Here is a 26,074-nt window from a genome sequence, read left to right on the forward strand (position 1 = left end):
GTTTATCGCTGTTTCAGCTATTTGTCTGCACATGTGCTCCTTGTTACAAGAACATACCAGGGCATATTAGGGTTTGCTTTGCCATTTCTCCCTACCCAGCCCCCTCTGCACAAAACACAATGAGGAAAATATAAGTCGAGGACTTTTATTGGACATTCTGGTCTTTAAAAGAGTGACCTGAACACAAGCCTCAGGCTAAGTGGGGAGTATGGCTCTTAAGTAACACCAGTCAAGAGCCAAACACAATATAGTGCACTGCAGTGGAGCATACAGCCTGCCTCAGGAGCTGTAGCATGGTCTGTTATCCTGCCTTATCTTTCCACCCCCATGATAAATACAGTCCCTTTGGAAGGTTGGAATAACCTAAATTCAGGCCCCAGCCTAGAGTGCAGGTACGAGTTACTGTTGTGCAGTTGAGTAGCCATTTATCGCTAGCCCTGGAGCACTCTGTTTGGAAAAGGACACATTCCCTATGCAGATCATGCCAACACTCGGCCAGAGTTCTTCTTCCTCTCACTCTAAAAGAAAAGGCAAAGCTTTGCCACCTCCAAAATAAGGGTGGCAAGAACTTGTCTAAATCTCAGCTGGAGAAGCCACCAGTCAAAGCAGAATTTGCAACTGCCAGCTCCTAACCTAAACCACAGCTACTCAGTCACATGAGTTTCAGCAGCCTGGAGTGTTCCTTTAGAGGCAGCACTGCCAGAAACCACCAGGCTGGTGGCTGCACACCAAGTAGGAAGAAACTTCTGTGGAACTGCACCTGCTGCCAGCAGGGCTGAATTTGGCTCAGTATTTCGTGTTGCTTCTCTGGTGAGCCTCAGCTTTCTGCATTCCATTTTCTTGCTACACCATCAATTGGGAGTGCTCCTGCAGGCCTCCGCAGCACACGTTCCCTACCTGATGTGCAGTTTGGGCGACAGAGAGTGATAACCCACAGTTCTTCAGACCCGCTCCCTGAACTGTTTACAAGACAACATGAAGACAGGGAGAGTGAGCGAGCTCCAGGTCCACCTGAAGGTGTAAAAGAGACTGCACGCAAAAACCACAGCTAGCTGCTGGCTTGAAAGACACTGAAGAGTGGCCACTAGCCCACAAGGTGCTCTTCTGCAGTGGAGCATGAACTCGGCAGCTAAGGCAAACCTTGAGAAAGTGGAGACGTTACACACTTAACACTGACTTTTTTTATTGTAACTTAAAGCTAGAGGGGCCTTGTAAACTTTGAGTTTCACTACTGGGCCCAGAGGCAGAGGCTATACAGGTACTTTGATACAACAATAGGGCTGAGGTGCATCCTGCCTGGTTCTTACGAAAGCACCTCTCTATGGGGGCATGTAAAAGGAGGGAGAAGAGGCAGGTCACTCAAGGGAGTGGGAAACATTTACACCGAGTTAATGCTGTAAAAAGCTTCCCTACCAGCTTCTGAGCAGGACCGGGATCTAGAATTCTCAGGATATAGGCTCAAAGGGAGTTTGTTTGATTATAGACACAGTTTTGTCTCCAGCTTTAATAGCTGACAGGCTATGCACATTAATACACTTCATTATGGGCTTGGTAGTAGAAGGTGGTTGGGTGGCGAGTTTTTTTTAATTTCTCCACTCAAACACACACCAGCAGAGAAACTGGAAAAGCTGCCTGAAAGTAGGCCAAAGCAGTGACGTTTCCATAGAAACCAGTTCACAGCGTTCCGTGATAATCACAAGCACTAGAGGTGCTTTTCAGCAGGCGAAGTTGGGCTAGACCCGGTTGTCTCCATTCACCCTGGTCCTTCGCAGTACCCTGCAGGGGAAGAGAGGAAAGGGGAGGGGCTTGAGATGAATTCTGCTGCAGAGACCTTAACAAGCAATTGTGCGCTACTTATAATCCCAGTCATTGCAAGGTCACCCGGCTCCAGGCGTCTGTCTCAGAACTGCTAGATAGAGCTGGCTGAAACTTGTGTTTTGGGGTTTGAGAGACATTTCAGGTTTGAAATGTGGGCTGTGCCGCTGAATGAAACCCATTTTGCTGATGTTTCTTAGCAAATAGAAAATGTTGTTTCGAAAACACCAAAATCTTCTGGTTCCAAAACAAAACATGAAACTGATGTTCTTGTCAGTTTCATGGCTGCTAGTCACTCAATGTCCATTTCATGGAGCTGCTGCTGGGGCTGCCAGGGTCTGTTGCTCTGGTGCAGCCCCATAATGCGGACTGGCCAGGAACCTTGGCTTCCAAACTCCTTGCTCAGGAGGCTCCATGGGCTGTGTGACTCCTGAGCGGGGCAGGTCGAGCCGGGAGTCTGGAAGCCCTGATGTCCTCAGCCCCAGGGCAGTCAGCATGGCTGGGCTTCCCCAAACCCTGTATGTACGCCAGTCCCAGGAATTCCAGGCTCCCAGCTTTACAGAAAGGAATCCTCAGAGACTCAGGTTAAGCCAGGGCTCTCAGAGCTTTCAGGTTCTCAGGTCCCAGTCAGGATCCTGGCAGCTGGAGCATAGCCTGCCCTGAGAGCCCCAGTTCCTCCTCGCTTAGTGTTAAATAGGGTGAGGACTTCCTTCCTGCCCCAGAGCGTGAATGGCAACCTGTGAGATACACACCTGTCTTGCAGGCCAGGACTCTGCAGATGAACCTTGCTCATCCACCCTTCAATATGAAACTCAGGTGCTTTGCAGGTACCTGATGCATCAGGGTGGGCGGAGAAGTTGCACACTGGGCAGGTGGGGAGTGTGCTGCAACAGCCCTGACGCAGGGCCTACATTATGACAACAGGCTCGAGTGCCTCTCCATGAATGGTAGGATGTCCCCTGCCTTAGCTCTGCCACTAAACCAAACCTCTCACTGCATCACACTGGACTCCTGGTAACTGTCTCCATGGGCTGTCGAGATCAGAGAGCTTACACTCAGACAGCATCACGGAGACGATAAGGAAAACTGACGACTAGGCAATAGAAGCTGCACTGATTAAAATCAAGGGTAGCTTGGATCCAAGGCCATGCTTGGTTTGCGTTATAGGAGCTCAAGGTAGAGAGAACAAGTCCCTTTCCAAAACTCCACCACGTTACCTTCGCTCTCGGCTGTCAAAATGGTCCGCTAGCTGCTCCCGGAAATCCTCAAATGGCTGTTGGTAGCGGGCATCGAAGGACCCTTCCCGGGCTCGGTTTGTCAGGAGCTGACTTGAAGCGTCTCCCATCCGTTCTCGGAGGGCTGAGGCACCAAAGAGGTTAATTTCTCCATTTTCCTGCTTGAATCAGAAACAAGGGGAAGTGATTTTTAAAGCACTGCACTGGGACTGCATGCACATTCTCTACCAGCGTAACAGTGCTGCAAGGAACCAGAACTGTCTGTATAGTTGTGCAAACACAAAGATGGTGTGAACAAGTCAGATGTGCAATGAGCATGCAATTGTGTGCTGATGCTCTTTAGACATCTGCCCCAATTTTAACCAACATTGGCTTTAGGGCAAGATTTTGTTTTTTAAGAGACCTTCTGCTAGAAAGGGAATTACCAACCCTTCAGGCATAACTTGTTCATGACAGAACTATATGAACCAGCCCAACTGAGATGAGATATCAGCCTCTCTCCCTCTCCTCTCGCCCAGAGGGAGTAAGTTTAGAAACCAACATCTCCTGGGCCTAGAAGCTAGAACTATACCTGCTCAGATGGGTGGTTTAGCATGAGGATCCAATGAAAACCAAGTGCAGCACAGGCAGGTGTGTTCATGCTCAGGAACGACGCCAGAGTTTCTGGCGCCCTAGGCAGAATTCGGGAGTTGGCATTTTGTGCGTTCCCCAAGGGGCGCGCGGGAGCTTCCAGTTCCACTCCCATCGCGCCACCGAAAAGGACCCTCTGCCGAAATGCCGCAGGCAACAGTGGCAGTCATTGAGCTGCTCAATTGCCTGCCGCTGTTTTCTGCGGCACTTTGGCAGAAGGTCCTTCTTCGGCGGCGCAAGGGGAGCGGAACCGGAAGCTCCTGTGTGCCCCGTGGGAGAGCGCACAAAATGCCACCCCCTGAATCCTGGAGCCCTAGGCGACTGCCTAGGGTCGCCTAATAGAAGCGCCAGCCCTGTTCAAGCTTCATCCCCAGAGCTCTGCTCATCCCTGCCTCACCCCACTGGGATAAAACCAGCTCAGGCAATGCCCCAGAGGGGCCCACAATGTGCCATGCTTGTCTCCTGAGCAGAGGCTGCCAGTTATTCCCAGCTGTGTGGTGGGTTTCTCACAGGTACCAGCTTGGAAAAACCAAGCTGCTTTGTTGTGAGAGACTAGGGGGATGTTCTGGGCTAATGAATGACACCTCTGGAGTCTTTAGAATGGAGGAGGCCATTCAAAATCCTGCTTGTGCCACTGTGCAGCAGGTGTGGCAGAGAAAGTAGTAGGCTCTTTAACAATCGCCAAGAAGTCGGGACCTCATCTTTAAGAGCCACCCAGGAGATAGCATCTCCAGCATGGAGGGCGGGTCACTGCTGCCTCACAGCGAGCAGTGCCACCTCGCTTCCTGGAGTGCCAAGCTGTTCAACAGAGGTCTCTCCTCCAAGCACAGATCAGACTTACCCTGGCTTAGATGGGAGATCTGATGAGATGGGAAGCTCAGGTTGTGAAGTAAGATTAGTAAGGTGGTGAGGAAACAATGAATTACAGTCTCACTTTGTGTGTACGCTGCAGTCAAAGGTGTGAGTGCAGCATGGGCAGACAAACCTGAGCTAGCTTTGATCTAGCTAGCCCAAGTGACAAGAGCAGTGAAGAGGTGACTAGCTGCTTGAGTACATAACGAGGGTGCAGGGTGGCCTTGTACATCTGTGCTGCTGCGGTTTCGCTGCTGCTATCGGAGCTAGCTAGATCAAAGCCAGCTCAGGTACATCTCCTCGTGCTGCAGTCACATCTCTCACTGCACAGCAGATTTACCCTTAGTCACCAGGGGAGCTCAAAGCCTTCTGGACCAACCAGCCCTTGGTTTCTAAGCCCAGTGTGTCTACTCTCCTGTGTTGCAGAGAAGGACAACCAAGTGGACCAGCCTTACCTTGCCAGGGAAGATTTCTATTTTAACAAGCAGGGAGGCCAACTCCAGGTTCTCGCTGTAGTTGTTCTTCAACGGCACAGCTCTGTACCCTGATACAAAGAGAGCACAACCGTTACTGAGAGAAACCCAGGGGAGGGCTGGCTAACGGGGGCCATGCACAGCACAAGCGAAGCTTCATGCACATGGCCACGCCCTACCGTGCACACACCTGCTTGCTCTAGTAGCACAAAGCAGATGGGGCATTTCTAACACACCTCTGTGCAAAGGAGCCAGCACTACGCCTGTGCCCACTTAATCCTTAGGTTGAGACTGTCAATGAAGCTTGAGTGGTGTAGAGGCTTCATGCTGGCCCTTGGCATATGAGGTGAAATTCATCGATTTTAGGGCCAGAAGGGACTGTCTGACCTTCTAGTGTGACCTGCACAGCACAGACCAGAGGCCCTCACCCACTATTTCCTGCATCAAGCCCATAATTGTTGTCTGAGTCACCGCATCCCTTGTAGAAAGGCATCCCTGTCTGGATTTAAAGATTGCAAGGGATGCAGAGTCTGCCATGTCCCTAGTTACGTGGTTCCAATGGGTAAATACCTCTGTTAAATGGGCACCTTATTTCTAATCTGAATGTGCCTAACTTCAGCTTCCAGCCAGTGGATCTGATTAGGCATTTTCCTGCCGGATTAAAAAGCTGCCTACTACCCGAGAAGCTCTTCCCCATTTCAAGCCCTGTGAGCATGACCCAAGGCAATGATGGGTGCTTGTTGCACCCAGGCCACAGAAGTAAATTGAAGGGATGCCAGGCCTCACCCTTCCCCTAGTGCCCTCCTGAACCCAGAAACCAAATAACTGTTACATCCCTAAAGGGAGCAGGGCACCAGCAGAGCCCTCCACACAATATGCAGTTAAGAGGCTAGGAGAGCAAAGCTCCCTCTGTTGGTTGCATCCCACTTGCAGCAGAATCCTATTGGTTTCCTATGTAGGAGGGTTTGGATGCAACCCGAAAGCGGGTGAGTTGATGGACCTGGAGCAAAGACCGCTGGCCTACGCCATCCCTAGATGGTGACTAGGGGACTTAGGGACAGAGGGGCAGATCAGACGGGATGTGAGCCCTGTGTTCTGCCATGCTGCCGACCCACCCTGAGACAGGTCCTCCTGCCACAAAGTCTGAGTGACAGCGGGAAGGACACACAAGCGCATGCAGCTTTACCTGTCTTCAGGCCTTTCACTGGGAACGTGGCCTGCGCCAAGAAATTCTCATCACTGAACATGTCCTCCTCATATACCACGAAGCGCAGGAAGGCGAAGTCGGGGTTGCTGACCTGGAAATTGAAGGTCTTCTGGGACCAGAGGGGGTTCAGGCCATTGTCCGCTATTTAAAAGAACAATCAAACCATCAAACACCAGCCCCAACATTCCCTTTGCTGCAGGATGGAGCTTCCCCACGGCTTCTCCCCATTTGATTTCTCAGAAAAATGTACTTGAAGTCTGGCTCATTTAGTGTCTGGAGTGAACGCTGGAAACTGTTCCCTTCCAGAAATCTTGTTTCCTTTGGCACCTACAAATCTAACAACAATTGTCCAGGAGCGCTGGGCTTTGAGCTCTCTATTTGTACAGCACCTAGCGCAACAGAGTCTTTGCTCAGAACTGAGACTTCTAGGTACCACGACAATACAGCTTTCCTTTCTAGCTGGCCTTGCAGTTAGCTCCTACCTGTATATTCAGGACATGAAATCAAAACATAAGAAATAAAAGCCAGAGTCACCTTTGCTTGTAGAGCAGCCTCAAAAGAAAGTAGCCAGCAGCAGAAGAGAGGTTCTCAAAGCTATTTACGAGCATTCATTAATCAATCTGCTCAGTCATGCAGCTCAGCATTATAAACCTCAGAGAGGGAAACAGGCACAGACAGCTCAAGTGACTTGCCCCATTTCATGCCTCAAATCCATGGCACAACAGGGAGTGAACCCAGGACAGTGGACAGCCACTCCCCTGCCGTAATTGTTAAACCAACATTCCTTCACACATCCTTCGATGTTATGGCACAAAGTTCAAAACCCTGCCACTGTGCCTTGGAGTGAGACTAGTCCAGCAAACTTGCCATTCAATCCTCAGTTCTACATGAGCTACAAACAGCAAATCATTGAAAGAGTCTCTGAGCAGCCCAGCATGCTTTGAGGCGAGGAAGAATTCTCATAACTCTTCCCTTAGGAGAACAAGCCCCTGCAATGTGGCATGGTTACACTCTTTGGAGGGACAATGTCAACTGGAATTCTTTAATGTTGGATATTTTTTTTTTTTTTTTAAAGGGGCCATTTTCTGACAGTGCCCCCCCCCCCACCATTGGTCTAATCTGTTCTTTAAAACCTCTAATGACAGGAATTCCACACCCCCCCCCCTTTAAATAGCAAGTACTAGAATTAGAAGATATCCCTTCAAAGGGAACATAGATAAGGATTTCTGCTCCTCTGATGGAGGTTTCTTCGGATCTTTTTAGCCAGAGGGGAAAGTGAGTAGTGGTGAATTTCACCCCAGCTGTCTATAGAGGGGAAAACCATGAAAATGACTATCCCCGAGGTGCTGTCAAATACCCAGAGGAAACACACTGAAACAACAGAGAAATTGTGGGGAGGGGGGGAGGGTGCTGCTAGCTTCTTTCATTTACAGTCTTGGTCTCTAGAGGAACTGTGGTGTTTGCAGGTGGAAATGTGCTTCTCACATTGACATGTCCCCCATTAGCACTGAGCTCACACCATGCAGTACCGGAACAAAGCCCCTGCTTGGCTCAGTGAAGCTTTGAGCTATTTGCAGGGTGTGCAGCGCTGTTCACCACATCAAACGGCGCCCCCAGTACATTCAGGACTCATGTTTAGCGTGAGCATGAGGCTTCCCAAGCCTCTCGCTGGCTCCATGCCTGCAGGCTCAATGGTGAGAGCCGCAATAAAGTGCATGTGGGCGGGGGGGAGGCAGAGGCAGCTAACATGAGGCAAGATCCTGGTGAAGAGTGGCAGGTCTATGTACACACCGTGGAGAAGCCTAGCCTAACTCCTGTTAAAACTACAAAGTGCTGGGTCTTCCCGAGGAATTTCCCCCATGTTCGCTAACACACTATTTTCTCCTAGTGAGGATCCATGCCCAAGTGTCAGATCACACACCAGGATCAATAGGAAAGGAAACCGTTTACAAACAGAGCAAAGCACATTCTACCAAGGGCTCCCTTTTCGCTGGCACAAACTGCACCCAAGATTTTTTTCGCCCATGGCTCCGTTGGGAGAGCCAATCCTGGTACTCACCCACAATCTCCGTCTTCTGTTTGGCATTGTCGTACTCCGCTCCAGACAGCTCGACCTCCACAAATGGGCAAACGATCCCCCTCCCGTTTTTGGGAAGATGTCGTGCCCCAAGGATCTAGAAGAAGGAAGAAAGCGTTTGTGGTAATGATGAAGATGGAAAATTGCCTTCTGACCTGTGAATTTTCTAACATCCACCCTATCTGACAATCTGTACTGCAGGGTGCTCCCCCTCCCACTGCAAGCAGGAAGCAGAACAAAGATTGACAGCCAGCCCAGAGGCAGGACCACCCTCTGCAGAACCCCAGAATGACAGCTTCCAAAGATGAACATTATTAATTGCATATACTATTATGTCACCTACCATGGGAACCTGTAACAGAGCCCCAGGGAACAGACCAATATTCCCTTATGCAAACACGCATGTTCCATGCTAATGTGGGAAAACAAAGAACAGAAGCATCAACTTGAATTCTCGAAGTGAATCCTTCTCCAGGTAGGCCAGATTGTCAAACAGGGAAGGTGTTAGAAGGAAAATTCACAAGTAAAAAGGAATGTTTCCTCTCTTCTCCCTCACCCCACTGTTCAACACGCTGCATTGTGGGATGTGCTAAGTAGTTCTCAGCCCTAGGCTGGAAGGATTAAAACAATGTGCTGAGCCTGGATTACTACTGGGGATGCACATTCAGAAGTACCCTGCTCCTGAAGCCGCATCTGAAGAAGAAAGGACATCACCCTTGTAATGTTTTGTGAACGCTGATGGCCATGTAGCTGCCTGCCAGATTTCTGTATGTGAAGAACCAGACCTTTCTGCCCAAGAGGTCGCTGAACCCCTCGGGGAGTGGACTCTAATGCTGTCTGGTGGACTCACTCCAGAGGCTCTATCAGCTTCAACAATATATGCCTTGTTTGTCGTGGAGGAGTTACAGCCTCCTTCCCTTTGGCAGTGATACAAGATGAAAGGTGCTGTGGACCGCTGATATGGCTCCATGTGCTTGAGGAAGATTTTGAGTGCTCTCCGGACCTCCAGTATAGACCATTCGGTCTCCTAGGGATGCTTGGTATTGGGGCAGAAAGATAGCAATCTGCGGGAAACTTGGGGGTTCTCCAGTGGAGCGGCCCTGGCTCCAGGCTGGCTGTCCAGTGCTGCCCTGCCTCCAACCCGCAGGGAGAGGGGCACAGTATGACTGTCTGACATGGAGGGGGTAGGAATAAATGGATTGACGTGGAGTGGGGCGAGAACAACTCTGTTCCCTTGCACATCTTGCTCAGGACCATAGCGAACTTTACTGAATACAACATCCCTGAACAGCAGAATCAGCTGTATTGCCAGTCCAGAAGACATATCCCCGTTACACACACTGGGGAGAATGTGGCACATGGGCTAAAGTCACGCAGAGAGCCAAGGACACAACACAAGTGTCCCGCCTCCCAGCCCCATTCACTGAACCCACACGTCCTTCCTTCTTCATTCAACTGCTTGGTTTTATCCCGTATTAGCCAATTCAGAACCACCAGCTTGGAGTGGATGACCAAGGCCCCCTTACTGGGGAGGCCATCCTGCCTTACCGGTACAGCAGATTGAAGGTAACCTTTCCCAGTGCACCTGGCCCGTACAGCAGTAACTATCCCCCAGGAAGGGAAACTCCTTTTAGACCCACATGGCATCAGGAGGTCTTTGCTAGGGAATGATGTAATATTATTATAGCTAAATCCTTAAGGACAAAGGACACGGTGTCAGATGCCTTCACTCTGTAATAGGCCATCATCAGCTCAGGCAGCACGCAGGGAGGGATACCATCGTGGAAGCCACGCCTGAGGTGACCCCACCTTCCCTGTGAATAGATCTCTTGCTGGCTCTGAGGGACAGTAGACCTGGTAACTCCTGTGGGCATCAAACCCTCCAGGACCCAGCTTCTCTTCAGCCCCAAGGGGAATCCTCTCACTACCATGAAATGCCTGAGAAAGTGAAATTGGTACCACCTCTTACCCTCAACATGTCTGATTCCTGCTGGGCCTCAGATTTGCCCCAGGGAGTAGCTGGGCCAGTGAGTTAACAGGCGCCGCTCTGTGCCTCAGTTTCCCACCTACGATGGGGATAACGATACCGACCTCCTTCATAAAATGCTTTGAGAGCTACAGAAGGATAGCACTACAGTATGTGGGAACAGGGGGGTATTACTGCAGACAGGTCACTGCACTTCTAGGAGGGCTGCCTATGCTAGCACCAGGCTGCCATTAAGAGAGCAGGGGTAAAATCCTGGCCCCAATTGAGTCAATAGCAAAATTTCATTGACTGATTTCAATGGGGCTAGGATTACACCCCAGATGTTAAAACCACTAGGGTGTGTGACTGCAACACTTCGCTGGAAGGCAGCTGGGATTTAGCCCTAAATGCTTTGAGTCCCTGCTCTCTGAGAAACTACCTCTCTCCCCCCTGTGCAGTACCCTGGCAGTAGAGATCAGCTGAGCCCTGTGCGCCTCCCTTGATCTTTGTTAACCTTCAGGTCACACTGCGAAGCTAGTCTACTTCCCCAGGCTCCTGGGGGGCTTCAATTGAGGGGAAGGGAAAAGCTTGCTTCGGGTTGCTTGGGAAAGATCTTTATAGCAGGGGGAATCAGTTCATGTCTTGCACTACAATTTTCGCAGGCCTGGAGCAAGAGGTCATTGTGTTTTAAATCAACCTTAATGAACCACCTGAAAGAGCACTACTTTGGCTGCAAGTTGTGTGCGCGCGCGCGTGCGTTTTCCCTCGCTCACATACACTTATAATTGAAGCCGGAATCACACTGGTGATTGGACAGCAGCTGTCTAGGAGTATGTGGTCCTGCGGGGGCAGAGCACCACCTGCTGGTGACAGAAGATGGTCATTTTTCTCCTCTCCTCCTCCCTAACAGTTCCAGGGGGTGTTTCATCCTCTTCTGTCTTATGCTTCCAAGCAGATTTCTGCCACTAGACTCAAGGCAGCATACCGCATCTGGGCTTGGTTCTGGCTCAAGAGTTGTTGAGTATTAATGCGGGTATTAACGGGGCCAGGACAAAGCCTCCCCAATAAAGAGCACGTGATATTCTGAGTGAGAAGATGCCAGAGGGTGACAGGCCTAGGGGAGGAACATAATTCTCTACCACTGTCCCCAGGTAGGACTAAAAGGGCTGATTCCACATGTCTCTCCCACACAGTCAGCCAGGCCCCTCACCTCCCAGCAAGGGCTCAGACAAACCAGGAACAGAGCTGTTGGCAGATGTCCTCTGCTCCCCCCACACAATAGGGGTGGGGCACTCAGGGGGATCGCAGCAGGGACAGCCATTCCCTTCGTAAGGGGAAAGGTAACCAGGTGACGGCAGGGCCGCAGGCCAGTACAAACCTCGATGGAGATCGAGAGCGGCTCCAGCCCGCGCACCGTGCTCTTGTCAAAGGGGTCGAAGAGGTCATCCCGCATGTTGGCTGGCTGCAACACGTACCCACACTGGCCGCCGGACATGAACAGGGCCTGGTTCATCTGCATGGGCTTGTCTGAGAAAGACAGGTAGGGAGTGATCGCTTCAACATGGGCTGGCAGTCACGATGAGAGAAGTTACTGGAGTGCACAATTCATTGTCCTGGCACTGGGACAGGCTCTGTCCCTACAGGGCACTGTATGGCATGTCACCCAGCCTATGACCTCCTCCACCTCTTCCTTTCCCAGGCATGGTACATCACACACAGTTTGCCCCATGTCCAGTTTCCCGTGTTTAACTCCATCCAGTTCCTGCCGGGTATCCCCTCCTGTAGCACCCTAGCACAGTGGTTCCTGACCTGTAGGCCGCAGACCCCTGGGGGTCCACAGATGATGTCTAAGGTTTCCAAAGGGCAGCACCTCCATTTGAAATTTTTTAGGGGCCTGCAAAATGAAAAAAGGTTGAGAACCACTGCCCTAGAGGATCCCCTGCCATTCCCTAAATACCTATACGCTTCCACCTCCCGTGCACCCATTGCGACGCAGGCCCTCACTCATTCCATCTCTCCCCATCGGTCTGTCCTTGCAGCCCTCTGCATTTCTGTTGCTGTTCCCTATACAGGGGATCAGTGTCCCTCCAGTAACTTGGGGCCTGGGACCAAGGGCCAGGATCGCATGCTGTGCTAGAGAGGGAGGTTCTCTGCCCCCGGGAGGAATGAAGCCCCTCTGCCTACAATGGAATGGGCCAGATGGGCTGCAAGTGGAGTCTTACCTACTCCACTCTTCTGCTCAGGCATCAGCAATCGCAGGGGGCATCGCGTGCTAGTGACGCTGTGTGTCCTGAAGCGCTTATGGAAGGGGCAAGTGGCTGGATGGGACTGACCTTCGACACAGGGATCAGGCTGTGACTCCTCAGGGAGGGGGGTTTGGCAAGGCACCTTTAACTGGGAGCTCTGTGTGGCACCCAAGCTACGCCCCCCTCCCTCCCAGCAGGCAGCTCTCACCTGGGGTCTGGAAGTTGAGCGCCACGAGCTGGCTGCCACAGATCCACATGGGCAGGGGATCGTAGTTGGAGGAGTCGAGGCGCTGGCCCTTGGGGTAGATGCGGGAGAGCTGAAGCCGGTTGTACTGCAGGAACTTCTTGCCTTTGATCTTGTTGACATACTTCTCTGCCTTGGTCTCGGGGAAGGACGACATGTCCCTGTAGCAGGCCCTTTCTGTGCCAATCTCTGCCAGGAGTCATGGAGCAGTCATTCATCATGCAGGAGCTCCATCGCCCCGGACAAGGCTGGGTGAGCTGCTCCCACCTCCAAGAGATCACCAGGGCTTGCATTCCCCTTTCCACCTGCAAGCTGACTCCCTGGCACAGGCCTCTCCAGCGTGTGACTAGCAAATACTCTGCAGTTGATTGGGGCGGGGGGGGGGTCCAAATCCAAGCCTGCCCCCTGCCTAAGCTGGACCACTGCCCCTTCCTCCAGCCCCTGCTCTAGACACACTCCTGGTCCTCCCCATGCCCTCCCTTAGGCAATCTGTGGCCACACAGCTCTTCCCTCCACTAACCCTGATCTAGATCCGAGATGCTTCTGGGCATCCTCCAGAGCCCTCCACCTGCTATCCCCCAGGGCAAGCGTTCTCAAACTGGGGGTCGGACCCCTCGGGGCGTCGCAAGGCTATTACATGAGAGGTTGCAGGCTGTCAGCCTCCACCCCAAACCCTGCTTTGCCTCCAGCATTTATAATGGTGTTAAATATATTTAAAAGGGTGTTAATTTATTAGAGGGGGTCACACTCAGAGGCTTGCTATGTGAAAGAAGTCGTCAGTAAAAAAAGTTTGAGACCCACTGCCCCAGGGCGTGTGGGTGCAGGGGGTCGGGGCAGATGGCTGAGATTGCCAGAGCCACAGTTAATTCTGAGGGGAGCTCTGTGTCTCAATATGCCCCAGGCGGCTTTGACAGCCTGGCGTGAATCCCCCAGATCCCAACATTCTAGGCCAGATCCTGTTGGCAGGTGGCTGAAATCTCTCGAGAACGGCTGGCTGTAGGAGATTTCCACCACCTGGGGCTTGGAATCTTAGGAGCTTGACCTCAATTTATTTCCAATCTGGCCTTAAACCTCAAACCACTGGTTAAATCGAATGGGGTCTGCACCCAGCATCTCAGCCCACCTCTGACAGACAGACAGGCCAGGTTGTGCTGGGGGCATTATAATGCACCTGCAACCTGTCTGCTGCGTACCGGCACCCAGGGGACCTGCACTTACTCTCTTCATCGAAGGGGACGGGCCGGCAGTAGATGACAAGTTCTGATAGCTCCAGGGCAATCTTCTTCCTCCTCTCCATCATCTTCCCTTCGGAGAGCTGCCAGGAGTCAGACACAAAGTCACCAAGGCTCCTACGCTAGCAGCAGCACTTGTCCAGCAGTGACCTTGGCTGCAGAGTGATCACTAGTCACTGGATCACTAATCACTGTGACTGGAGGCTGCTGGGCTCTGCACTAGGAAACATCATGGTCCTTGAAAGCCTTTGGGGGCAGAAGGGGGCTTCAAAAACCCCTGATGTGACTTAGGAGCACAAGTCCTAGTGACCGTCAGTGGGGCCTGTGCCCTCCAATCACTATGAAAATTCATGACTAACCGCTGCCTCCATCCTACCTCCACCCCACACTGTAGGGCGCTCCCTGGCCTGCCGCCACACACCAGAGAACTAGCCATCTACAGAGTGGAGGGGGGAGGTTACAGGTGCCCCTCCCTCCAAGCCCCTCTCTCTCCAAGTGAGGAGCGCTTTGGTTTACTCAGCTGCTTGTTCCAGCCTCTACCAGGACCTGTCTCTCTTCCCAAGGGCTGGGAGCAGAACTCCCTTTACAAGGCTCGGTGGGGACAGGCCTATGGGCTTGAGCAGCCAGTTCTGGGAGGGCCTGGCGTCCATCCCCAAGGATGCCAGGGGCCTGTAGGGCGAGCTGGCTAACCAGACTCACTCTGGCGTCGGCAGTCTGGGCTGCCTCCCGGATCTTCTTCACCCAGTCCAGCAGGTCCTCATGCGTGTCAGCCGCCACGTCCATGGATGGGCGCGACATGGAGGCCTTGCTGATGGAGAAGACGAAGGTGCGGTTGTTCTTCCCCTCGGGGCGGATGGCTGTGACAGGAGAGCGAGGGACGGGAAAGGTCACAACCGCTCATGCAGCCAAATCCTCCGCACTCTGGATTGCCATTAGTGAGGGGAAGGAACGGAACAAGTGCTGGGTGGATTTCCTATGGCCAGGCCTCGAGCTGCACCCAATTCGCTGGCCTCCAGGTTTATGATGACCAGAGACAAGGCGGGGTGGGAATGGAAATGGGCCAGCGATCTAGAGGAGGCTTGGGCTTGATTCCTGGCCTCACTGCCCAGAGCTAGGGGAGCAGGCTCATGGCGCCCCTGAGTCCATTGCTGAGTGCTGTTCCTGGGCTCAAAGTGGGAGATTTCCCAACCCCCCAGAGAAGCCGTGCACCCCAGGTGCCCAGGGGATGCAGGACGGGAGAGGAGGGGAGGCATTGGGCTCTAGGCACTGAAGCTGCTGTGGACGGAGAGGGAAACCAGGCCCATTCACACCAGGGAGCTCCCTGCAAGACCCGTGCATGGGTGCGAATGACAACCCCCACCCCAGTGCTTACCTATCTGGCAGGACGGCACATCCAGGGTGCCTCCAAGCAGGACTCCCAGGGGGCTGTTCTCGTCTAGCTGCTGCTGGGAACGGATCACAGGTCGGCATGTCAGAACTGACTAGTGCAGCGGCGAGCCCACCCTGCTCCCCAGACCCACGCTAGCACCCCAACCCTGAGCATGGGGCACGTGTCCCAGCAGCTGGAGGAAGCATTCCCCTCTGGCTCAGACACAGCCACTTTCTCGCAGGCATGCCCCCACCCCACCCCCACATCCCTTCCCAGGCACTCAGAAACACGCTCACCTCCCTGTCAGGCTCCTGGCCACCGAGGCTGGCTAGTTCTTCCACGTAGTTGGAAGGAAACCACAGCTGTTTTTTGCCCCCATAATCTCCTCTCCACCTGGAGAGACAAAGGTGCAGCCACTGTCAGAACAGTCCCCAGTGGCCCCAGGGAGCCACCCCGGAGCTCCTGGGACCTCAGAAGGACACAACTGTAAGGAGGCTCCACATCGGGAAGGGCCCAGCTCCTGGAGCCACGGTGTGGCCACAGTAGAGTCAGCAGAACCTGTCCCCTCTCACCACACTCCTGTATGAGCCCTGCTGGCATCAGGCACAAAGGGACGCCTCCAGCCCTCCAAAAGGGTCCCGGCCCCACTGGCTGTGTAACGGCTCCCACGGACTCTATTTTGAATGGCTCATTACAAGCTGACAGGCAGCAGTGGAGTTTACCCCTCTGACATGCAGCTATTTCACAACAAGGCACTTGTCCAGGCTCATGGGTCCATCCCTCCCAACCCCCTTCCACCACCACATTTATTGTGACCCCGCGGCCCAGTTTCACTCACTACTTCTCCAACTCCACATGCCCCTCCAAAATAGGAAGAGTTTGAGTGCTGGTGCCAGATGGACAGTCCTCGAGACCAGCCTCCTTTGCTCATCTACAGAACAAGAACAGGGCAGCAGCAAGGCCCCCTCCTCCCCAATGGTCTGTATGACGCTGGCAGACCCCTGGCTTCTCCTCTGAGGCTGCTGGCTTTTGGGACCCGTCTGCTAGGATGGGTGCAAGGTCACCAAGCTCATCCTCTGGCATCCACCATCCATGGAAGGCAGACACTGGAAATGGGTGGGGTGGGGGTCGCTCACCAGCCTCCTTCCTGCTTCTCCACGTTCTGGATGATGGCGTTCTTCATGAAGGTTAGCTCGTCTTCCCGCTGCGCCTTGTAGTCGAACAGGGCCTTGACGGCGCACTGCAAAAACAACAGAGGGCCGCCAGGTATGAGGCTGGGCAGCTGACACCAAGGCCAGCATGAGGCCTCCTTCCTTCAAGAGCTTCTCTTCTACTCGCCATGGCAGGTATGATCATAGGGTAACACAGAACCTATGCGCAACCACTCCACAGGCAGGGCTCGCTCGCCTAAGGGCACCCCCCATTCGAGATGTCCACCAAGAGCCAGGATCTAGTAACCATCGTAGGACAACGTGCAACCCACTGCTGTGTGTGTGTTACTGGTATCTAGCTGTGCCAGTCTATAGAGGCTACACATCTGTTAGGGAACCTAGGCTCCTTAGCTCAAGCCCTAGCAGCTTTTAGCTCTGGAAGACCCTGGTTCTACCTCTGATGTGCTGGCCAAGATGGCAGCCATCACAAATGCAAGAGCCATTGATTTTCCCTAGCATGTCTCTTCCTGGTTTGGTGTTGCATTTTGTTTCTCTGTCATCCCTGTGCCTGGCTGCTATAAAGATGAGTAAAGGAAATGTTGCTGCCCCGCCCGGCTTGATGGCACTATTGGACCAAACAATGACAGATATGGGTCACCGCCATCGTGGTTTTGTACGTGGCTTGTGTGCAATTGGGCACCCAGTCTCCCTGCACAATCAGATCAGGAAACATCATGTCCAAATGGACCTTTACACGGTCAAACGGCCAGACAGGCCGTGGCCCACGATGAAAATAAAAATGCAGTCTGCACTCAGGCTTTGTAACTGCTTTGCAGATGAGACTCAAAAGATACAAACTCGCATGCAGATTTTAGGGACGGGAAAAAACCAAAACAGGAACCCAATGTGTGGTTTGTTTCCTTTATCTTACTGCTAGGAACCTCATGAAAAGAAATACAGGAGATTCCACTTACTAGCATCCCCCCTGGGTTTCCCGCAAAAGGTTGCCATTATCTGGCAGTTGCTAATGAGCGGAAGGCAGGTGCGTCAGGCAGCAGCCAGGGAAGGAAATGCTGGGAGGTATCTTTCCTGGCTGCAGCCCTGCCTGCTGGCAGAACAGCAGCAGGAAGGGGGTGGGGGGCACTGGGGGGCCGTTGGGCTGCACCGTACCTCTTCCTGAGCTCTCCAGAGGCTGGGGCTCTGCCAGTCCCAGCATTTCCTTCCCTGTGTGCAGTCCCCTAGCAAGGTGCAGCCTGGAGAGCGCAGAGAGACCATTCAGTCCCGGCTGCTGGGCTGCAGCCCCCTTCCAGCTACTGCCCTGCCCACAGCCCCTCACCTCCTGTGCAGTCCCTGTGTGCAGGCAGGTTTCAAGGGCTGCAGACAGGGAACGCGCATCCCAGCAATTCCTTCCCTGTCTGCAGCGGGGGCTTTTCTTAAAAACAAACAAAGTTGCTAGTACGTGGCATGCCTGCTGCCAATATTCAAACCCCATTAATAGTGAGGTTCCCAGAAAAATGTTGCCATTAACTGGAAGCTGCTAATATGAATATCTTGATTGTTATGAAGTGGAATCTACAGTACACAAAAACTCCAGAGGACAGCAAGTGGGAGATCACGCCCCTCCAGAAGTTGCCAGCAGGGGGAGTCAGAACAAATCATTTGAACCCAGGCACCCTGTTCTGATCACCAGGAGAAAAGCAGATTCTTCCTTCTGCTGGGGGCTCGACTGATGGGGACTGAAGTGCCCTCATGGAGATCTCAGAGACAGCCCTCTGAAACACAGGGGCTGCCAAAAGCACTGCAGTCCCTGGAGCCAGCACTGCTGCCGGGGGCTATTTGATCTCATTGCACTTTTGCATGAAGGCTGCAGAATAGATAAACAGACCCCCGGGGACGCAAGCTGAGGGAACCACGCTCAGGCAACTTTCTTGGCGATACAGTAACAGACCCGACCTTAGAACAGCATCAAACCCATGCACGCACTCGCACTCTAGCGACGGGCTGGGACGAAGCCAGGAAACCCTCCCACCATCCCTCTGAACTCTCCATGAGAGCAACAGAGGGGCCAGGAACCAGGCAGAGCAGCATAGACTCCTATCTAGGTAGCAGGCGTTTGGGGGTAGGTGGGGGGCAGTGGGACAGGTTCCTCCAAAGTGTCCTCACTCAGCCCAGTCCTCCAGCCACCAGAAACTCATCTTTTCCCCTCAGCAAAAGTCTGGCCTGTGGCAGTGGAGACAGCTCCAGGGGCAAGCAGAATGGCAGTGGTGGGAGATGGGGGGCAGAACTGGGGGTGAGGGGGAGCCCAAGAGCAGAGCTGAATGCTGAGGGTAGCCCGAAAGCCCCAAGGACAGAGCTGGGCGAGTTGGCCATTAAAAATCGACCTGTAAAGACAAACAGCAGGAGAATACCTTGAAGGTTGGCATGGGATTGGCCTCAACATAGAATCCCGGATGGCGTCCTTCATAAAGGGCTCCATAGTCTGGCTCCTACAAAACAAAACCACATACGCTGTCGCTTGGAACCAAGCATTTGCTGCAGGGAGAACTAGCCGCTTTTCTTGCAGCCACGGGGGGAAAGGGCCACAGAAGCTACAGGTGCAGAAGGGCTCTGGCGTGTAGGAAACAGACCCTATCTAAACTAGTGTGCTGGTCACCTTCACTGCTGGCCAGAGGGTCTGCGGTGCTGAGCACCTAGACACCTCGCTGAAGCCAACGAGAGCTCGGGCTGCACATCAGGATGTGTATACCCAAGGTGTATGTGTGTGTGAGGGGATCCCAGGTCCTCTTGCTAACTTGGCTGTGCAGGTGCCACACACTCGCTCAACCTCTGAATGGCCAGGGGCAAGCAAATGGCTTCGGACAAGGCCAGCAGAGCCGAGCCCTCGCTCCAGATGGGCTGACTCCCTTCCTCCCCCAACCCATTAACAGGCCTGCCTCGCGCTCACCGCTGTGCCAATCTTCTCCAGCGTCTCCTCATTGATGGGGTACCTCAGCTTCATCTTGCGGTAGAGCGGGTTCTTCTCGTAGTAACTGATCAGATCCACCAGGCTGTCGAACTCGGAGTTGCCCAGGAGCACAGTCTGGCCCTCCTGCAGCACTCGGCAGTGCTTGATCTTCCCTTCCGCCCTGCCAGGCCGAGACGACCAGAAACGCTGCTTGGCAAACAGCCACAGAAAGCCCCTCCCCAGGCAGCCACTTGGGAGAATAAGACCCCAGCCCAGTCCTGACACCTTCCTTCCATGCCTGGGGCCACCCTGACTACCCAGCAGCACTGCTGAGCAGAGAACACTAGCACCCAGCCATCAGTATTGAGAGAAGAGGTGCCACCACCCCAGATCACACAGGAGTCGCTGTGGACCCAGATGCCCAACACCCTGAGCTAGGGGAGATCTGAGCGAAGCACTAGGATGGCGCTTGCAGCACCAGCACAGGTCAGAAGAAGGCGACACACACTCAGGGATGTGACTAAAGCTTGCAAGGAAGCCGAATCACTATGAAACCTCCTGTAGTTAAAGCACAATCCCACAGATCCTGAAGGCCGCACCCATTAATGAGACAACACAGGGACAAGAGCTGGGGAACCCCACGTCGTGGCAGGCAACTGGGGTGAACATCCCCAGAGCAGGGCAGCTTCATGAGCCACCCGAGTCTAAACACTGCGCCAGCAGGCATGCTCTTCTTCCCTGCAAGGTCGGGGTTGAGCAGGAACGGCCATTGGGACAGAGGGGAGGGATCTGGGCCTCCCCTGCTTGGTGCTGCACAATCCAGTGGCCCAACTGTCTGTCTGAACCAGCACAGCCATGAGGGACACAGAGGCCCCGACGGTCCTTGTCAAATACAGCGCTTCACCACAGCAATGCAGGGACACTAAGTTGCAGATCCTCAAAAGGTAGCTAGGCACCTGTCTCCCACTGAAATCAATGGGAAGTAGCCTTATTTCCAGTCTGAATTTGTCTAGCTTCAACTTCCAGATACTGGATCGTGTTAGACCTTTCTCTGCTAGACTGGAGAGCCCATTATTAAATGCTTGCTCCCCAAGTAGGTACCAAGACTGGGATCAAGTTACCCCTTAACCTTCCTTGTTAAGATGAACAGATTTAGCTCTCGGAGTCCTCACTATAAGGCATGACCGGACAAATGCTCCCTTAATGCAAACTCGCTAGCAATTTAAAGGGGTTTATAGTGCGCTAAGCACGAGCAGGCGAGGACCTCCCCGACACCTGGGTACACGCTGAGGGAGGGACGCAAGGCAGGGGCCATGCAGGGGAACAGCGAAGGCGCTTGAGAGCGCAAATGGTGGAGATTTCCAAGCCAAATCCAAAGCAACACAACCCTCTAGTCGCAGCATCAGTCCTGAGTACTGAAGGCCAGGGCATAAACAAAACCTTCCCCATGAGACGGATGGATGGATGGCATGAGCATACAGATGTGCATACACACTTTCCAGCCCGGGATCTTACCGGAACGAGATCGCATAGGAGTTGGGCTCACTCCTCTTGCGCACTAGGAAGGCTCCGTCCCGCGACACCCTCATCAGCATGTGCTCGGCCTGGGCCCGGGTGAGGTTGGCATGGTACCACCTTTGGGTAAAGACACCATGACATGAGTGAGTGCTCATGTCCCAGACACGGCCAGCCGAACCCCAGAAGCAATCCAGGGCAAGGTCCCTCTCATGACGCAATGTAACCAAATCCACTGGTGGTGGTTTCTCTACTCACGTGGGAGCACGTGACACGGACAGGAGGCAGAGAAAGGGACAGTATCTGGAGTGATTAAGGGTCATCCCCTCAGCAGAGACAGGCCGGGGATGAGAGGAGCGCAGACGTAGGTCAGATCGGGCCAGTAACCGTGGCAAGGGGGAGGCATCCTACAAAGCACTGTCCCTGCCCTCTCCCCCAAAATGCCACATGGCTCAGGGTCGGAAGGGCAGGATGGCAGGCTGCGGATACCACACAGAGCATTGCCTCACACTCCAGCACCGGGGGGCACAGCAGGGCCAAACTGAGGTAGAGAGGGGAGCGCGCTAGGGGATCACCGGGCAGCCATGTGGTTAGGAACTCCCTCCCCTCCCACCGCCCCGCCCGCGCTTACTCTTTGCTCTCGTGGGCATTGGTCTGCGGCACAGGCTCAGTCAGCTTCATCTCAAACTCGTTGCACCTCAGAGGCACCTGCTGGTAATGGGTGATCAGGTCGTAGAGGCTGTCAAACACCAGGTTGTCGGTCAGGAAGAACTTGGGGCTGCCGGCGTCCTGCCGGGAATGGATGCGGCAATGCTGCACCTTCCCATTGCGCCTGGGTCAGAACAAGGAGAGAGAAAGACACTTGCCCTTGACTGCCTGCCCCAGGATCCAACCTGAGCGAGGACTCTGGGCAGGCAGGGACAGAGTCATTCCCTAACGCAAACGGATTGGGCAAGATGCCACCAGGTGACTTGCTCAAGCTAATCACTAGCTGGTCATTTCTGTAAGGCTATGGCCCAGCTAAACTGGACACCAGGAATAAAGAAATCAAGGATGCATGGCCCCCGTCGGCCCAGGGATTACATTAAACAGGACAAAGGCGTAATCAATGTACACTCACACCAGAGAGGTCAGCAGCACATGGGAGAGGAAATCCAAAGACATAAGCCGATGGCTAACAACCTGAGTTAGGAGGATCATCTTCTGGGACACATTATTCATAATTGTAATTTATGTATCGCACATGCCAGAGAGCTGCCTCATCATAATTCCTAGTGCAGATCTTTTAGAGGAACATCCAGTTTGATTTAAAAATTGAAAGTGATGGAGACTCTACCACCACGCTTGCTAAATTGTTCCAGTGGCTAGTTACTCTCACTGTTAAAAACGTATGCCTCATTTCTAGACTGAATTTGTCTTGCTTCAATTTCCAGATACTGGATCGTGTTAGACCTTCCTCTGCTAGACTGGAAAGCCCGTCATTAAATGCTTGCTCCCAAGTAGGAACTTCAAGACTGTGGTCAAATCACCTCTTAACCTTCCTTGTTAAGCTAAACAGATTGAGCTCCTGGAGTCGCTCACTATAAGACACGTTTTCGAATCCTCTGATAATTCTCAGGGCTCTTCTCTGAACCCTCTCCAATTTATTAACATCCTTCTTGAATTGTGGACACCAGAATGGACACAGTATTAATTCCAGAAAGAGTCGTACCAGTGCCAAATACAGACTACTCAGGATTCCCGTTTTTGTATCCCAGGTAGAGAAACTGAGGCCCTGAAAAGTCAAGTAACCTGCATCAGGTTACACTGCACATCAGTGGCAGAGGAGGAATTGAACCCAGGAATCTTGGCACAGAAGTTAGAGGTCCTGATAAGGAGTTCATGGATTAAGGCTACTTCAGAGCTCGTGAAAGGGGTTGCAAATCCTTACCAGAAAGAGAGGGTGTAGTCTCCCACGAAGGTTTCACTCTCTCGTACTAGAAAAGACCCATCAGGGGCACCCGTCTCTATGCAGTACTCCATCAGCAGCCTCTCTGCTATGTGGCGCCCATCACGCCCGGCCCCCAGCTTGCCATGAAACCACTTCTCAGTAGAGTGAAGTTCAGTGCTGTTGCTCACCTGGCAGGGGGCAGAGATACATCTCCCACTTTACTGAGCACCAGCACTTCAGCTGAGCTCACTGTGGAAGGGGCCTGCTGTTCTCAGAGGCAGAGGGCCTCCAGCTATGGACTATGAGTGTTTGAATTCCCTTCCCACTAAAATAAAATCCCTTGGGACTCCAGTAATTTACCTCCATTACTGTTCAGCATAGAATGTTCCAGGGCCCAGACCATCCCCAGGGTGGTATAAATGTCATTAACCCCATTGAACAGATAGGGAAACTGAGGCACAGAGGTGTAAAGTAATAGCCTGATTTTCAGAGGCGCTGAGCACCTGCAGCTCCTGCTGAAATCAATGCTCAGATCAGCTTCTCACACAGTCAGACCACGTAGCATAGACAAAGTCCTGAGAAAAAAAAAATCAAGGACTTTTTCTTTTTTTTGGAAAATTCATGGCAGCACCATGGGTAAAGTAGTCAATTTCACAGAACTTGCATAGCCCCTAAGTCGTCCCTGCACTGCTGCAATTTTTCAAACAGCGGGGAGGCGGAAGCGGGCATCTGCACACACCGATCTCTTGCTTGGTGCTGTTCAGAGCACACAACAGTGCCACATCGGAGCAGCAGTTTTGGCGTGGGAGGGCTCCATGGCTGGGTTTTAGCTAAGGCACAGTAGCCTGCACTGCTGCGGTGTGGAACCACAGGCTACAAGCTGCACCAAGCAGGAGATCAGCATGTGTGGATGCCTGTCGAGGCCATGGCTGCTCGTGCACCAAGTGGCAATAGCACTGGCAACTGTGCCTCTAGTAAAACCAACCGCTGAGTCCTCCCTTGCACAGCTACTCTGACATGATGCTGCCATGTGCCATGAGCCATGCCGAGCACGAGGCCAGTGTGTGTGGCTGCCCGCTTCCACTTCCCTGCGGTCAGAAAAGGCACGGTATTGGGCTAATTTCACAACTTCCGGGCAGTCCATGAAATGGAGGTTTTCAAGAGGTCCTGAGCATAGGCACCCCCTCTTTGAAAGCATCGCCCTCACCTCCTTTGGTTCCTCTTCATCCTCGTTTCCCTGGTGACCGGTCGTCTCCTCAGAGTAATAGATCTTGCTGCTGGTCAGGACAAAGTAGTGCGGATTCCATTCCTGTAGGGAAAGACAGAAAGATCTGTACAGGGAATTCCTCCAAAATGGCACCCAGCAGACCTTATCCACCTTTGGATGGATTTTCACCCCTGTGGTTGGTGGGGCTGGGGGGTAGCGAGGGAAGCTGATTGGTGAATTTTAAGGCTCATTTAAGACGATGATCAATGGCACTGATAAAAGGATGAAAGCCAGACAAGCTTCCAAGACACCACCAGCTCAACTACAGCTGCTAATTCAACTCAAGAGATACTCTTGAGGAGAGACTTTCAATAGCATCAAAGCGTGGGGTAGCTTGGTGATGCAAACTGATGCTCATGCGGGATCAGACTGAGAACTCTCAGCACACTTTAATGGGATACTGTCAACTGGAAATCTAATTAAAAAACAAAAGTTCAGAGTAGATTCAGGTTCCACACTAGACCCAGAGTCACCCAGGCAATTTCTGTTGTTTCAACCTGGCACCTCCCTCCTTTTCAAAACATGTGTGAGAAAGATCCATGCAGAAAACAAGGGAAACTGACTGGAGAAAACACGGTCAAAAGCACACAGTAAATCTGAAACGACAGAAGCGCTCAGACCCATAAAAATTAGACTGTTTAGTCAGCTGCCTGAATACGGATTTAGATGCACCCAGGTCTGAAAACTCTGGACTTAATTTATAACTTACTGCAATAATGGAACCTGGTCTATTAAACAAGGCACATTCAGTGTCACATAATCAGAGGAGTGAGAAAACCCGAGTAATTTACACTATCCTCCCTCCCAGGCACGATGGCTCCCTATCATGCACATGCTAATGATTTCCCCAGCAGCATTACTGTTAGTTTACAAGATCAGATTGGCTTAATGATCCCTAGAGAATGATCTCTAGGTAACCTGAAGGACGTGGATGAGGTGGCAGGTGCAGAAAGAAACATACGTGATTGATCGGATCTTCCAGGTAGAGGATCCCGTTCTTTATGGAGTTGCTGATATCATTCTCCGAATACATTACAGACGTCGGCAACTCTTCATAAGCACTTCCCTCCGCCAGCTTCTTGTGCTGCAGAATGAGACACTCGGGTCAAATACCCTAAAGGAAGCAACGGCCCCAGAAGAGACCATGTTCACTTGTTTATGCCCCGATCTGAGCAACCTTAACGTTCTTCAGCTCTAATGTAAGGGGTACCTCCTAGATCATAATTATGGATAAAAGATCCCCCTCCACGCTGCAGAGAAGGGTCAAGAAATTCAGTGATGCCAAAAACCCCACTCTGCATGTTTTACTGCGATGGTACCTAGGAGATTCAGTCACAGACCAGTACTCCATTGTGCTGGGGGCTCCACAAACACATAGCAGAACCAGGTCTCGACTTTAAGTGCTTCCAATCTAAGTCCCTACCAGATGCACAGTGGCTCTGGGAAGAGTCCATTAGAATTTATAATAGAGATTATGTGACAGTACCATCTTGGCCAACATGCCAGGGATTGAACCAGGGACCCTTCAGACCTTAAAACATGAGCTGGCCACAGCTGGTTCTAAAGCTCCGTAGATTCCTCTGTGGTTTAGTGCTGCAGGAGATCCGTAACACACACTCTCCAGTGGGTTAGAATTAAACCAATGTGGTTCTAAAGAAATGACTCCAAAAAGCTATCGAAGGAGATTCTGTTTGGAGGTTGCTTGAATTTCAGAGCACAGGATATTTAAAAACAACAGTCTCTACACATTTCCCAGGTGTCCTCCAGGGGGCAATAAGACAGAGAAGTTAGAGGCTCTCCCCAGCTGTTTAGTTTTCAGCTCCATGCCCCCTCCCCACCTTAGAGCATCCTGCATTTCCAGCACAGTAGAAAGCTTTCTCTGCCAATGCAAGGTGCCATGGTAACTAGATTATGCTGGAGT

General features: G+C 52.4%; 1 protein-coding gene across 4 annotated transcripts in view; it reads right to left on the reverse strand.

Annotated features, from left to right (window-relative positions):
• Positions 1–882: 882 nt before the first annotated feature.
• The window catches only part of PLCG1 (phospholipase C gamma 1), a 98,166-nt gene continuing 72,974 nt past the window's right edge, over positions 883–26,074 (reverse strand). Inside the window, exons 14-32 of one of the 4 annotated variants that reach the window (XM_032767356.2) lie at positions 25,115–25,237; positions 24,094–24,195; positions 22,887–23,074; positions 21,588–21,788; positions 20,957–21,076; positions 19,442–19,622; positions 18,906–18,983; positions 16,483–16,586; positions 15,643–15,739; positions 15,350–15,419; positions 14,677–14,834; positions 13,964–14,060; positions 12,710–12,934; positions 11,634–11,782; positions 8,272–8,386; positions 6,192–6,353; positions 4,988–5,076; positions 3,033–3,208; positions 883–1,776 (exon numbers count right to left, since the gene is read on the reverse strand). In XM_032767356.2, coding sequence (XP_032623247.1) covers positions 1,734–1,776; positions 3,033–3,208; positions 4,988–5,076; positions 6,192–6,353; positions 8,272–8,386; positions 11,634–11,782; positions 12,710–12,934; positions 13,964–14,060; positions 14,677–14,834; positions 15,350–15,419; positions 15,643–15,739; positions 16,483–16,586; positions 18,906–18,983; positions 19,442–19,622; positions 20,957–21,076; positions 21,588–21,788; positions 22,887–23,074; positions 24,094–24,195; positions 25,115–25,237 — 2,478 coding nt within the window. In that variant the 3' untranslated portion in view covers positions 883–1,733. Of the gene's footprint in view, positions 1,777–3,032; positions 3,212–4,987; positions 5,077–6,191; positions 6,354–8,271; positions 8,387–11,633; positions 11,783–12,709; positions 12,935–13,963; positions 14,061–14,676; positions 14,835–15,349; positions 15,423–15,642; positions 15,740–16,482; positions 16,587–18,905; positions 18,984–19,441; positions 19,623–20,956; positions 21,077–21,587; positions 21,789–22,886; positions 23,075–24,093; positions 24,196–25,114; positions 25,238–26,074 lie in introns of all 4 variants that reach the window. The other 3 variants (XM_032767354.2, XM_032767355.2, XM_032767353.2) reach the window with 3 other exon arrangements.

This window comes from Chelonoidis abingdonii, chromosome 14, assembly GCF_003597395.2.
Source record: "Chelonoidis abingdonii isolate Lonesome George chromosome 14, CheloAbing_2.0, whole genome shotgun sequence".
In the NCBI taxonomy this organism is placed as follows: domain Eukaryota; kingdom Metazoa; phylum Chordata; order Testudines; family Testudinidae; genus Chelonoidis; species Chelonoidis abingdonii.